The 14423-nt window shown below is 36.5% G+C and overlaps 1 protein-coding gene across 1 annotated transcript in view; it reads left to right on the top strand.

Annotated features, from left to right (window-relative positions):
* Positions 1–12114, top strand: part of ADSS2 (adenylosuccinate synthase 2) — a 43782-nt gene extending 31668 nt beyond the window's left edge. The window contains exons 8-13 of the mRNA XM_081225116.1: positions 1467–1593; positions 2874–3028; positions 4163–4287; positions 5579–5676; positions 9398–9547; positions 10961–12114. Of these exons, the coding sequence (XP_081081242.1) occupies positions 1467–1593; positions 2874–3028; positions 4163–4287; positions 5579–5676; positions 9398–9547; positions 10961–11013 (708 nt within the window). The 3' untranslated portion in view covers positions 11014–12114. The remainder of the gene's footprint in view (positions 1–1466; positions 1594–2873; positions 3029–4162; positions 4288–5578; positions 5677–9397; positions 9548–10960) is intronic.
* The last annotated feature ends 2309 nt before the right edge of the window (positions 12115–14423 follow it).

The following is a 14423-nucleotide window of genomic DNA, read 5'->3' as shown; positions in this document are numbered from 1 at the left end:
GAGAGAGGCCATATTTATGTAACTTTTATTACAGTATATTGTCATAATTGTTATATTTTATTATTGGTTATTGTTGTTAATCTCTTACTGTGCTGAATTTATAAATTAAACATTATCATAGGTATGTATGTATAGGAAAAAACACAGTATGTATACAGTTTGGTACTCTCTGTGGTTTCAGGCATCCCCTGGGGGTCTTGGAACATATCCCCCTAGGATAAGGGGGGGACTACTATATGTTGAGCCAAGACTTTAAGGAACAAGGGTTGTGATGAATGGTATGGTCATTTCAGGCATTTAAAAAAAAGGACTAAAACAGGAAGAAGCATGAGATTGGGGACTAGAGCCAAGGGGGGAATTATATTTTCATCAATAGGTATAACATACTCAGGTGAGTTCATGAGTGGATCTTGGAATTTCCATACTAGTCTGGCTAAATATTTAAACATGGTTGAAACTAGATTTTATTGTAGTTTTACTATAAGCCTTGGGGAAACCCTTGTTTATATTATATTTTTAATTGAATTCCTAAAATTAAGCAGTATTATTAATACTTTAAACGTGTTTTGAGAAAGTTTTATCATGTTTGTGTGTATGTTAGTATTTGATATTATCTACTAGTAATACTGCTAAGGTATTTTACTGTAATGGAATACAATGGGAAAAGAATAAAAGAATATTAGTAGTCAATTACTGATACTTGCATGCTTGGCAGTGTCACTTGTGGCCTTCACATTTTGAGAAGAACCTTGATGCAGCTTATGGTTATATGGGCTATAAATTCTGCTTTTCTAATACCTACAAAATATAAAAGCATAATGTAATATATTCAGTTCTTGTTTATTTTCCTGAAAGCTGGTTTATGAAGTATGAGTACTTGGCTATTCGGAAGATTGTCATCATTATTTGCAGCGAGGTTAAAATAGAACTTTTGGGGCTTACCTGGTGGTGCAGTGGTTGAGAGTCTGCCTGCCGATGCAGGGGACACAGGTTCGTGCCCCGGTCCAGGAAGATCCCACATGCCGCGGAGCGGCTGGGCCTGTGAGCCATGGCCGCTGGGCCTGTGCATCCGGAGCCTGTGCTCTGCAATGGAAGAGGCCACAACAGTGAGAGGACTGTGTACCACACACACACACACAAAAATATATATATATAGAGAGAGAGAGAGGGAGAGGGAGAGGGAGAGGGAGAGAGGGAGAGGGAGAGAGGGAGAGAGAGAGAGAGAACCTTTGAATTTCATTGTATCTCTGCTTTTCTTGAAATAGTATCTCTTTTCTGGTTCTGGAGAATCAGCATGAGAGACCAAAGCCAATCCAAATGTTGCAGTAGGGTGAGCACTGTCACCAATCCCTTTCTACTTTGCATTTGTCAGTTTTCACTGTCAAAGTCAGGTAATTTTTACTCGTATTGGTTTCATTGTAAATTTATTAGTATATGTTGAACTTAGTTTTTGTCTTTGTACATAGAGTTATATGGAAAGGATTAAACCAATGGTGAGAGATGGAGTTTATTTCCTATATGAGGCTCTACATGGACCACCAAAGAAAATCTTGGTAGAAGGTGCGAATGCAGCACTACTAGATATTGATTTTGGTAAGTGAGATATGATTTATGGGGAGCTTAACGGAGTCCTAAATTGCTTAAGATATAAATAATTAACGTTAGCATTAAAGGATTTTAAAATAAGGCTTTTCGCTTGTATATTCAGGAATGATGAAAATTTGTCATCTTATACTAACCCTTTTTTTAAAAGAGGAATATTTTGTGTTAAGTTCTGCAGTTCACTAGAAAAATGAAATCACTATTTGGGTCAGTGGGTTTGGGTTTTTATAAACTGTGATTTTTTGTTGTTGTTGTTTGGTTTATGGTTCAATTCCAGACCTCATTTCCTTGGAACTGTAAGATGATTAGATGAATCCTTTGAAAGGACCTTTAATTCAGCCTTTTTAAAAAAATCAGAAGCGAATATACATTGTTATTAAACATGCACATTCTAAGATCTATGGAAGTCTGTTTAATTAACTCCCTGGACGTGAGATTCTGAGTGGATTTAGAGCATTTCCTCCATCTTCAAGAAGTTAATGCTATCGTCTTCAAACTGCTGCCTTTCTTGGCCTAATTTGTTGGCCTTTTCATCTAAACATGATCTTTCAGGATAAATCTGATTATTCTCAGCTCTTACTGACATTTCATTGGCTTTTGACTCCAAGTAAGCCAATTAAAGTGTATTTCTGTATAGTAGATATGTATTTTTGAAACCATAATATGCCTATCCAATCTGGAAAGAAAGCAGTGTCTAATTAGCATAGTGAATAGTTTAAGTATGAAGAGGATCTTGGGGCCAGAGTTTGGGGAGGGGGGGAAGTACACCACTCTTTGCTTACTCTTGTCGTTTCTGGGATTATTCCCTGAAGACAGATAAAAAGGTCAGAAAATGCTGAATACCACAAAATTCTTAGTGTACTGTTGTCACTCCAGGTTGCTGGTGCACCTTAAATACTTGTATCAGGGGAGTAAAATAAATTTGCTTTAAACTAACAGGAGAGTGTTAAAATATATATAAGTCTGCATAGTAGAATAACACCAGAGTTTTGGCATTAAATTATTTAGCAGTCTATTAGGTGAGTGCCTACCAGACAGAGCGGAGTAATTGCATGTACTCAAGGAGCCTCTCTAGTATAAGCACTACAGCTGTAGCTTAACCACCTATGTTTTTCTCTCTCTACAGACAAAAGGAATCAGGAATAAAACATTGAGGCTGTGAAAGGGCGATTACAGTTATATTCTCAAATACCTAGAATATACTCAAATGCAGAATTTTTAAAATAATGTCTATCATTTATGTAGATTTTACTATTTGTTTCTATTTTTAGGAACTTACCCTTTTGTAACCTCTTCGAACTGTACAGTTGGAGGTGTTTGTACTGGCTTGGGTATGCCCCCTCAAAATGTTGGAGAAGTGTATGGAGTTGTGAAAGCTTATACAACTAGAGTTGGTATTGGTGCCTTTCCTACAGAGCAAGACAATGTGAGCCTATTTCTCAGTAAATCTAAGTTAGAAGTTTTAAAATAAAAAATCATGCTTTTTTTTCCCTTAATGAATTATTGTCTTCTGTGCATTTCACTTAATTTGCAAGAGTAATCAGAGCAACATTAAAGAAAATTATATACACCTTTATTGTTAGTGGCAGCAGATTGACAACAAAAGAGGAGGGATTAGTGGGTGCTTAAAGGTAATTGTAATTGCAAGGCTAAGTGACAGGTGGGTTTATGAAGGGGATTAAGATGGTAGAGGAGACAGACGCTAAAAATAACAACTGTCTTTCACCAAGAGCTTATTAGGAGTCAAGATTGAGGAAAATGATCTCCAGACATTGTCTAATCATAGCCGACACTTACTTGGTGGTGACTTCGGGCCAGGCACTGTTTAATTGCTGTAAACTTAGAAGCTCTTTGGATCCTCACAACAACTCTGGGAGCTGGGTCCTATTACCGTCCCCATTCTACACATGGGGAAACTGAGGCATGGAGAGCTGAAGTAACTTGCCCAAGGCCACACAAATAGACAAGGCTGGAATTCAAACCTGACAGAGCAACATATTAATTATAATTATGTCAGAATACGTGAGGTAATGAAATGATGGCTTTAATCAGAAAGGTGTAAATTAAGGAACAGATAGATCATAGATGGGAAAATTAGGTTGTAGGGAGTGGCTGTAGCTTAGAACTTTGAGCATTGTTTTCAACCTCAGTTCTCTTCAAAAGGACATTGTGATAGCAACCACTAGATGAGAGTTTGCCTTGTGGTTTTCAGGAAAATCATCAAACTAAAGTTCTTAGAACAAATTGACCTAACTTATCTATTTTAATAAATACTTAACTAACAACTTAGTTTTTAATATGCAGCATTTAATGTAACATAACATAAAAAATGTTCTTGGTTTTAAAATAGTGGTAAAAAGGGAAGCCAAAAGTGGATCTATCTCAAATAATGCCTCCCTCACATAAAATCTATCATCTCTGTGGAATTCTATCTTCAACTTATTTTCTGAAAGATGTTTATCTCTAAGAAACTTTGACTTGTTATATGATCTTAAGTATACTTCTACTAGATTTAGAGCATTGGTATTCTCGTCCTAAGGTTTTATTTTCTGTTTCTTAGGAAATTGGAGAATTATTACAAACAAGGGGTAGAGAGTTTGGTGTAACTACTGGAAGGAAAAGACGGTGTGGCTGGTTGGACCTTGTTTTGCTCAAATATGCTCACATGATTAATGGGTTTACTGCGTGAGTATTCTTAGAAACATTTATTTCATAAATGACAATTCATGACCACAGGTTAAATTTTGTGGAGTGCACACTAGAGGTAGTGCACTAATAGAAAAATTTCACTCTTTAGACCCCAAATGAAATTGCAGTTCAGGGTAGAAGTGGACCAGGATATAGGGGAAGGGTACATAAGGAGAGGGACCCCAGGTTTTTTTCCTAGACATCCAAGGTTGGGAGAAAAGAATCGTGATACTCTTACATGCATATAAGTATAGAGGGAAGTAAGACAGGCAGGTAGAAAGGTAGGTAGATAGATAGATGGAGTAACAGAGTATATATACAGAGGGGAGGCAGTATAACAGTGGTTTAGTGGATGAGCTTGAGAGACGTCTGACTTCTGGATTCAAATCTCAGATCCATGCATTATGCTGTGTGACTTTGGGCAAGTTGATCTTTCTGTGCCTTTTTCATCATCTTTAAAATCTAGATAATAATACTATCTACTTCAAAAGGGTATTTTGAAAACTAGATGAGAGCATGTAGCATGCTGCATGGCACACTAAAAATGCTCTGTAAAAGTTGTTATTAACACATACACATAAGTAAATGTAAAAATGTATTCATGTTTGTATTAATTACGCTTAATTTCTAGCAAATAACAGAATAAAGGATAAAAAAGTAATCTGTGGGCAAGAATCTCAAACCTAGTATTTTATCTAATTTCTATAGATTTTCCTGTAAAACTCTGTTTTTCAGTCAGTTTATTGGGAGATTTTGATGTATCATGAAGAGGTCCTTGATGTGGTTTCCTCACTCTCCTTTGACAATTTCTGACCAGAAGGGTGGAATTGATGGTAAGGAGAGTGAAGAAATGAGGATTGATAGCATATGTGTAAATGTACATGTATCTTGTCATCCATGTGGAATAGTCAGTTTTGCTGTGTCCCACAGCCATAAGATGCATCCTTTACTCCAGGCAGCCCTCTATGGATATGTGTTGGTTGATCCTGAGAAACTAAGCAAGAGGATGTGGATCTATCAAAGAGTGAAAATCTACTATAATTATTAGAAAAGTAACCCGCTAGTAGATCAGTTAAGTCATTGTTTTTATTATGAGGAAAAATTACATCAGTATATTGCCCTGTAGTGTTTTATGTGTGGCATGCTTTAAAATATAATCCTAACCAGTTTTCAGAATTGCTTTGGAACTGTTAGCTTTGTATGAATTTTCCTTTACTCCCTTATCAAGTTAGTTGTTAGGGCCTTTAAGAATTTGCTATTTTAATGTCACCTTTTCTTCCAAAATTAGGTTGGCACTTACCAAATTGGATATTTTGGACATGTTTACGGAAATCAAAGTTGGAGTTGCATACAAGTTAGATGGTGAAATTATACCTCATTTCCCAGGTACTCTTTTTTTTTAGGCTGTGTATAAGGAGTATTATTTGGTGTATGTATTAGAGCAATTCATAAAGCTCTTCTGTATAATTTATGATATATAGCCACAGACTTGATATGCCCTTTGTGAATAGTGCAAGTACATTCACTTACTAGCATTTGTTTCATAGCTGCTATGCATTTGGGTGCTGGGTCGCAGCAAGCATGTGCTCAAACTTAAAATAGGAAAGAAGAAACATGGTACCACTGAGCCCAGTTATGCTGCTCCGGAATCTTATCGTCCCTATTTTGAAAGTAACCTCTCTGTAGGCATTCCTCCCTTCCTTGAGAAATGTGAGACAGGAGAAAAGAGCCCTGCTTGTCAGGGTAAGTAGGCTCTTAATACATTAACCCACTATGTCCTTCAAGCCACAGGAATGATTTTTTTCTAACTTCTATTCTGTGTCTAAAGTGGATGGATGTAGGGAGATTACCTACTTGAGGCGATGTGTTTTTTCAGGTGTATCTTTAGTTGTATGATTTCTTCAGTTACTCAGGAAGTTGCAAAAATGTTTCCAGCTTCCAGAAATAGAAACTGTTAAATTGTTTAGTCATCCTGTAAGACTAGAAATATGTCAAATGAAGGAATATTGACTAGCTTAATGGAACTTGGTAAGCTGGTAGGTTTTGTGACCAGTCCTTGGGAATTGAGGAGAGCTGCAAGTTCTTAGAAACATGTTTAAAGTCATTATTTTTTAGCTAACATCTGGACCATCTCCAGTTTGGTTTCTCTTGACTATTCTTTTCCTTGATTGTGGATCACTGTTTCTGTGTCTAATGACTTTTGGTTGAATATTGGACATTGTGGATAATATGTTGTAGAGAGTTGGATTCTGTTGTCTTACTCTGAAGAGTATTGGTTCTTTTTTTAGGGGACAGCTGAATTACTGGCTGATCATCGTGAACCTTGTATAGCTTGGTTTTATGCTTTGTTAGTATAGTTATGTGGAGAGCCCAAGGTGTTTCCCAGATCTCTCTAACCTAATGTGATACAGTCTCCAAATTGTCTCCTCTGTGGATCTTGGCAGAGCTTGGTTTTAGGCTTTGTTGGGGTGTTGAGGCGGGAGTCTGTAGTAGATTTCAATCTAAAGTATGGTTTTTACTTTTAATGAACAGCCTTTCGGTTGTCTCAGCTGGATGCCAGGAGAGTTAACAAGGTATAAAGAGATCTCTCCAATCTGGCAGTGCTGGAGCTCCAGTGTACCCTGTTCCTTCCCTTTTACCAGTACTGCTTGACCTCTAGAATCTTTGTCCCACTCAACTATGTGACAACTGCTATCTGGTAAGCCTCCCACGGTCCCATTCTTTGCATGTATGGTTGAACTTTAGCCACAGGACTTTCACACAGACTTCTGGGGGAGGTACCCTCTCTGTCTGTATAGCTCCCTCCTGTCTGACACTTAACCTTGATGATTCTAGCTACTTCAGCTTCCCTGAAATCGGATATCTTCCTTCTCACGTCAGTGGGACCACCATTCTCTACTGACTCCAGGGTCCTGACTTTCATTGATCAGGAAATTGTCCCTAGGCAGAGAGTTGAGTAGTTTCGGGAATTGCTTACGAGTTTTCTTTCTCTCAGAAACCACAGTTTGTGCTGCTTATTGACCACTGCCTGGAAAGAGTTGTCATATATTTTGTCCAGTTTTACAGTTATTTATGCTGGAAAAGTTCGTCTAGAACCATGTACTCCATTATGGCTGGAAGGAGAAGCCCCACTGAGTCTTCTGATTCCTTCTTCTATCATCTATCACAAACAGTTCTGACTTAGTATGGTTCATCACTTTCTCTAAGCGTCCAAGAACATTCCTAGCAGTGTGTTTCCATCACGTTTGTATCATGGATCATAGGAGAGAACTTCCATATCAATATACTCTCTTACTAAACTTTTTATTCCACCAACTGCAGGACCCCTTGATCCAGTACCTTTAAGATCCAGTTCCATACATACTTCTTTGGCTCCTGCTGGTAAATGCTGGCTCAGTCCTACAGATCCTTCAGAATGTAGCCCCTCTCCTCCTTTAGCAGGCCCCGTGCATCCTTGGCCAACTTATGTTGTACCTTGACCCTAGATATTGTTTGCTGGTCAGGAGGGGAGATAGAGGTAGGCCCTGACAGGGCCCCAAGCTGCCTTGCAAGGCAGAGGCTTCTGCATCATCCTCAAGCAAAGGGAAACCTTCGTCTTTAACAGAAAGTAGTAGGCCATTCTGCAGGCCATCGGCGAATCTAGGGATTCAACCCGGATGTCTCATCCAAAGTCTCAGGGTCCCACTTTTTTCTCAAACAGGATCTGGCCTTGTCATAGCAGATTTGCTGGATTTGAGAATTCAGCTTTCTCTGGAGCTCTGCTGTCTGTATGATTGAGTCCTAAGCCTGATCCTCAGCTTTTCCTGCTCTCTGCTATAGGAGATGAGATTCTCTCTAGGTGTTTTCATTAATCTTTCATTGTGTTTCTCCAATTCATGAATGGCATTCATCTAGAGCCGTTCAATTCCGTTGTTCCATTGTGCTCATTTCTCAATGCTTCAGGTATTGCGAGTGCTTTACTTCCTACCGTGGCATCCCAGTTCACCTCCCATGAAAGTTTTAACAGTTGCACTACTATAACATGCCGGAGATTATCCAGACTCTGTCTACCACTAGTGATCCTCCTCATTGCCAGCCAGCTAGCCAATGATCCAGCTTCAAGATCCGATCCCATTTTAGAGCCTTCTTCCTTATACCACTCCTAGCACCAACTGTCTTACTTTTGGTTCCCTGGGAAACAGACTCTCTGATATAGAGATGTACATGTAGATAGTTTGTTTGCAAGTGCTCTGAGCAACAACATCTGTAAGGGAGTGAGAGAAGAAGCGGGATTAGGCAGAGGGAGAAGTTGAACTGCAAAGAAGTTCCATGAAAAGCCCTTAGCTGATCCCATAGGGGAGCTCTGGGGCTAGAATAGTTTTTCAGAGTGGTCCCTAATTAAGGTAAGTAGTCAGGTCTTTTGTATCCCCACACTGACAAGTCACTGGATATGGGCTGCTCCAGGGAGACAGCTGGGGAGATTCTGAACTGTGAGTTCTCAGCAGGCAGTACTCCCATAGCTGGGGAGTGAGTGTCTGAATCCTGAAGAGGGAAATCTGGACAGTGTACCATAGCAGCCACCATACTGTCTCTAGTCAAAGAAACTGTTCTTGTTTCAGCACCCTTTCGGTTTCTATTAGGGAATACAGAGAAACTGGTTAGGTGAGATAATGAAGAAAATTTCCAGCAAAGCCTGTGTATACATTCACAAAAACAATAGATTTCCCAGGTGACAGCAAATATGCAAACCTTCTTTCTGTGAGATTGCTGCCATTATACAGATCCACAATCCCTAATCCATAGTGTGGAAATCTAAAAAGCTCTAAAAATGGAAAGTTGTGAATTTGGCACCAAAACTATTTGATGGCAAAACCTGACTTGAACTGATGTTATTAGAACTAATAATCTACCCACTTAGAGTGAATAGCCCTGTTGCTGCAGAAATATGTTTAATTATAAAATACTAGATGGTGCACTGTTTTACCTTCCTAAATTCTGAAAAATTCTAAATTCCAAAAGGTATCTGGCTCTAAGTATAAGAGATTGTGAACCTATGATATATCAAAAAGTTGTTTGACAATAAGCAGTGTACACCATGGACAAATATACTTATTCCTTTAATGTTCAGCAAACCAAGAAGTCTTAAATAAAGTTGAAGTTCAATATAAGACTCTCCCAGGATGGAACACAGACATATCAAATGCAAGGACTTTTAAAGAACTACCTATTAATGCACAAAATTACGTTCGATTTATTGAAGATGAGCTTCAAATTCCAGGTAAATATAAATATTTTATGAAGAAGTATCTTTTTCTACTTTTGACTTAACTGTCTACTTTTGAAATAGGATAAAAAACAGATTATTACTTTATAGAGTGCTCACGATTTGCACAAATGCCCAGGAAATATAAAATAATTTTATTCCCTAGAGTAAATATAATCATCTTTCTCTAATCCTTCATATGCCTGAAGATAGGAGATTACCTCTCGCCCTTTTTGACCCTGCTTTTAATTCTCTGTTAGTCTGTTTTTTACCCTCTGACATTGATTCTTATTCCTTTCTCCCTCTTAATAACAAATCCTTTGTGTCTTTACCACCACCAAAAATGGTTTTTGGTATTTTTCATTTCGGGTTAAGCCACCCTTGAGAGTTGGGGGAGTTTCTTGACCAGATATTAGGAAATAATAGGTACAGAAAATAGGAAATCCAATTTTAAAAAATATAAGAATAAAGGATAAAACTCTTTATTAAAAAACAAATGTAAGCTGGCCAAGAAGTTAGGCATAACCAAGTTATGGCTATGACTAATTATGTGAAATCTTTCTTTTAAAACATTGCTTCTTTCCTTTTTTATGCACTGTTAGAGATTTCAGAGACAAAAAGTGAAGTGAGTGGGAAGTATCCTCTGTATAAAATCTGTTATGCACTTAATCTGATTTTGTATTGTTCGTTATATTTGTGGTTCATCTCCAAACATGAATCATGTTTTTCCATATTGCTAGCTGTGTTTCCCAGCTTGAGATCAAATCTTGTAAGCATGTTTGCTCACTGCACTTAGTCAACATCTTTTGAAATATAAACAACAATGAATTTAACAATGACATCTGTAAAATGCCATAAAGTTTTACTCATGTGGTGCAGACAATTAAAGATTCCCCTAGACTGGTACAGTAGCCAGGTTCTCAGGCTGTGCAAGTTAAAACAGTATTCTTTTCCAGATATTTCTACTTTTTGTGAGATATGAAAGTTAGAGTGGTACTTCAGTGTCCTCTTAGTATGATCCATTTATCAAAGATGCTTATCTTTTCTAGTTAATTAGGAACTTGATGAAAGGTTCTTTAATCAAGTTAGGTCTCTGATTAAAGAACCTTTAGGTTCTTTAGGTTCTTTAGGTCTCTGCTGGTTTGGGCCAGTATTTTACTATACTAATCTTTAGGAATGGAATAGTTGTAAATATTGTGTGATGAAAACAGGAAATAGTAAGGCAAACTACCCATGCTGAATGTTGACTGCACATTCTGTTTAGAAATTGGCATAATCTGCTAATAGAGAAAAAAAGATAGCAAAAGACACAGTGGGGAAAAGTTAAATGGTGACATTGAGAAAAGTGTGGGATCTTTTAATCTCAAAGATTGAATGTTATAAATGAATTAATACTATTCTTATACCATTTTTTTTTTCCTCTCCCAGTTAAATGGATTGGTGTAGGTAAATCCAGAGAGTCTATGATTCAACTCTTTTAAGGATTTCCAAGTGATGCAAGAAACACTCCTTGAGAGGGGGGAAGGGACTTTCTTAAATATTTCATTTATGATCTACAAATTTCAAGAATAAAGACACTGAAGTGAGTTTTAAACCCTACAGTTGTTTCCAGTCTTGTAAGTTGGATGGCTGGTGTGGAGATGCACTTCGGCATTTTCCAGCGTCAGCTTCCTTAGCTGGCATAATTGCCGAATCATTTGTTGCTTCTGCTGCTCATGGTGCCACATTTTCTTTTAATGTTTAGTAATACTATGATCCATGTTGTTTGAAATCTAACAGAATTACTTTCAATGTAGTTTTTCTTCATTATTGTTATTGTGTGTTCATAGGTTTTACCTCTATTGAATGGTAAGAACAATTAATGCAGTTTTGCACAAATATTTTTACATTCTGATCATTCAGTTCTGTCATTGTAATCTTTGTTGTTCAAAAAAAATAAGAGAGGAGTCCTGTAAACGTTTGTAATGCTTTAACTTCTGTTTAAATTGTGAACTGTTTATTTTCTGCTGAGACCATTGCAAATTTGAGCTTTGGTGGTGGGAGGGGTTTATATTCATGGGTCCTTTAATTTGTACAGAACACAAAACTTATTTCTCTCTGTAAATTATTTAACACATTGAACATTTAGTTAAATGTTCAAAGAGAAAAAGTGTTCCCTAAAACAGCAATTGTAATGTTAAAAAAAATTAGTCATTAAAAGATCTGTTGTGATATTTGGTGGATATTTTTCTTTAATTTCAGAGAATTCTGAAATGTATAGCTTTCTTTTTTTATCTTACCATTATTTATAAGTCAAGCGGATTGTATTTCAACATCGTGCCTGCCAACATGCCTACAAAGTCATCTATAAGTGTCCAAATGAACCCAATTTGTTGATCGTAATGTTGATCATGCCTTTATTTCTTCTTGAAAAAAAAAAGAGGTGTTATTTTGACTATTTGGCTTAACATATTGTGTTGTAGATTATCCTTCAATGAACTATTTTAAATGTTTAAATTAGGTGCCACTTAAATTTATTTTATTATACCATCAATAGCTGATTAAAAAGAACCAACCATTTCTAGTATGTTTTGTGTATTGTATTTTTGTTCTGATGAGAGAAGTAATAGTAATACGACTAGTATATGTAAGAAAGAGTTTTATCTTTATAGTCTGGGGGTAAGGTGAGGAGAGAACAAAAATAGAATCTTTGAAAGGATCTAAATGTCTTTTATCTTCACTAGATATATTTTTATTAACAATTAGTTTTTAAAGTGCATTATCTTGGCTATAAGCATTGCATTATTGACACATTTTTAGTAATGGTTCAGAAGCAAATGTAAAGAACCCTCTCTTCAAGTCAGGAGTGGTCTTATTTTTGTACCAAAAGAGTGTAACCTTCCTACTGATGTTGATACACATTTACATGTTTTTGACTATTTTGAGTGATTCTCCTGTTTCTCTTTAAAAGTGAGCTGTTTGCTGATTAAACTGGTTGAGAGGATCTGTTCTTCAGATACAGTTCAGTCTTTAAAATCATAGACAACTGTATTAAAATAATCTTTGTTGAGCAAGTATATATGCCAGGTATTAGGTATGTGGGTGACAAGTACACAGTCTTTCTAAAGTTTATTGTAGTTAGGACAGCATGCTAAACACACATATGCCAGGATGGAAAAGAACCAGAGTGCTGTGAAGGAGAACCTAACCTAAATTTGGAAAAGGTCAGAGAAGGCCTTCAGTAGAAATAGCATTTAAACAGTCCAAAAGGATAAGTGGCCGAAGTACAAAGTAGTCCATATGCAAAGACCCAGAGGCTGGAAATAATTTGGAAAGTTTGAGCAACTGAACAAAGTAAGTGAGGGGCTGGTGAGGCTGCTGAGGCTAATGAGGTTGGCAAGAAAAACTGGGTGGAAGGTGATGCCAAACAACCAAACCATGTTTTGTATGAAAGAAGAGGACTGTAGGCCAAAATGTATACATATGCTTTAGGAGGCATAATGAGAGCACGGAACAACCACTGAAAACAAAACTCTGAATCGTGAAACTTCGTAGAAGGGAAATGAATGACAGAACAAGATATTTCAGTGGGGAGAGGACCTATTTAGTATATATGTTTTATATGTTAATTGATTAATATTGTTAATGAAGATGTCAGTCCTTCACAAATGAGTATATGAATTTAATGCCATTCCAGTCAGAATTGCCATGGTGTTCTTTGTAACTGGACAAAATTATACTGAAGCTTAGGTGAAAAAACGAATGTGCAAGAATTCCTAAGATATTTTTGAGAAAGGAATGGGTTGAGAGAGGAGGTTTTTACTCACTGGATATTAAAACAGTATAAAGCTACTAAAATCAGAGTATGTGATATTGTCATGGGAAAGAACAGATACGTAAGGTAAGTGGACTAGGCATTCCAGAAATAGATGCAGCATATATGGGAACTTAATATAGGCATTTCATTTCACTGGGAAAAGAATACATTAAAAAGAGTGATAGCAAATCAATCTCAATATAAAATAGAAATTTATAATAGAATAAAAATCTAAATTATAAAAGTTTTAAGTAATAAAAGTAATATAGTAAAATATATAATCTTAGAGCCTTCTAAAGAAAAACAAGAAACTTGGAAACCCTAAAGAAAAACGTACAGATCTGACCAAATTAAAAGTTTTAAAAATACTATGAACAAAATTTTTGAAAAAACCCCAAAAAACTGAAAAAACAAAAGTAAAACTTGGGAAAAAATATTTCAACACATATCCCTAAAACACAAAGGGCTGCCTCAGATAAGAACATGACAGCTAATAGAAAGATAAGCAGGGCTTTCATTTGGGAGGCTTCTGGTCTTAAGCTCTGTGAAAATGTTTCTTTGATAATTCCCTCTACTCTTAATTTTTTGTTGTTGTTGTTCTGTCTCTAGAATGCTTACTAGTTAGATGATGGACCTGATTTGTTACTCTATGTCTTTTTTTTTAAGTCATTTTATTTGCTTTTCGCTTCTCTATAGAATATTTCAGAATTTTTTCTAAATCCTGTCAAATTTTTAATTTTTAGCAATCATTCTTAATTTCCAAGAGCTTTGGAAAGATTGCTTTTTCATGTTTATGGATTTAATTATTTTGACCCATCTCTTGTCAAATGATAGAGCAATTTTTTTTAGCTTGTTTTAGGTTCTTTTCTGTTCCCTGAATTCCCTTTCCTCTGGGATAATTTCTTCTGTTTGTTTTGTTTATTTTGGTTTTTGTCTCATGTTGTAGTATTTTTTCAACTCTCTGGTGATCCTTGATTGGCTGTTCACAACTAAGACTAAGACAGTGGATATATATATATATATATATACATACATGTGTATATATATATATGTAACTGTGTTCTTGGGGGGTGTTTATTAACTGGTAGACTTCAC

This window comes from Mesoplodon bidens (assembly GCF_964165515.1).
Source record: "Mesoplodon bidens genome assembly, chromosome: 2".
Lineage (NCBI taxonomy): Eukaryota > Metazoa > Chordata > Mammalia > Artiodactyla > Ziphiidae > Mesoplodon > Mesoplodon bidens.
This window is presented reverse-complemented; position numbering and strand designations above follow the sequence as displayed.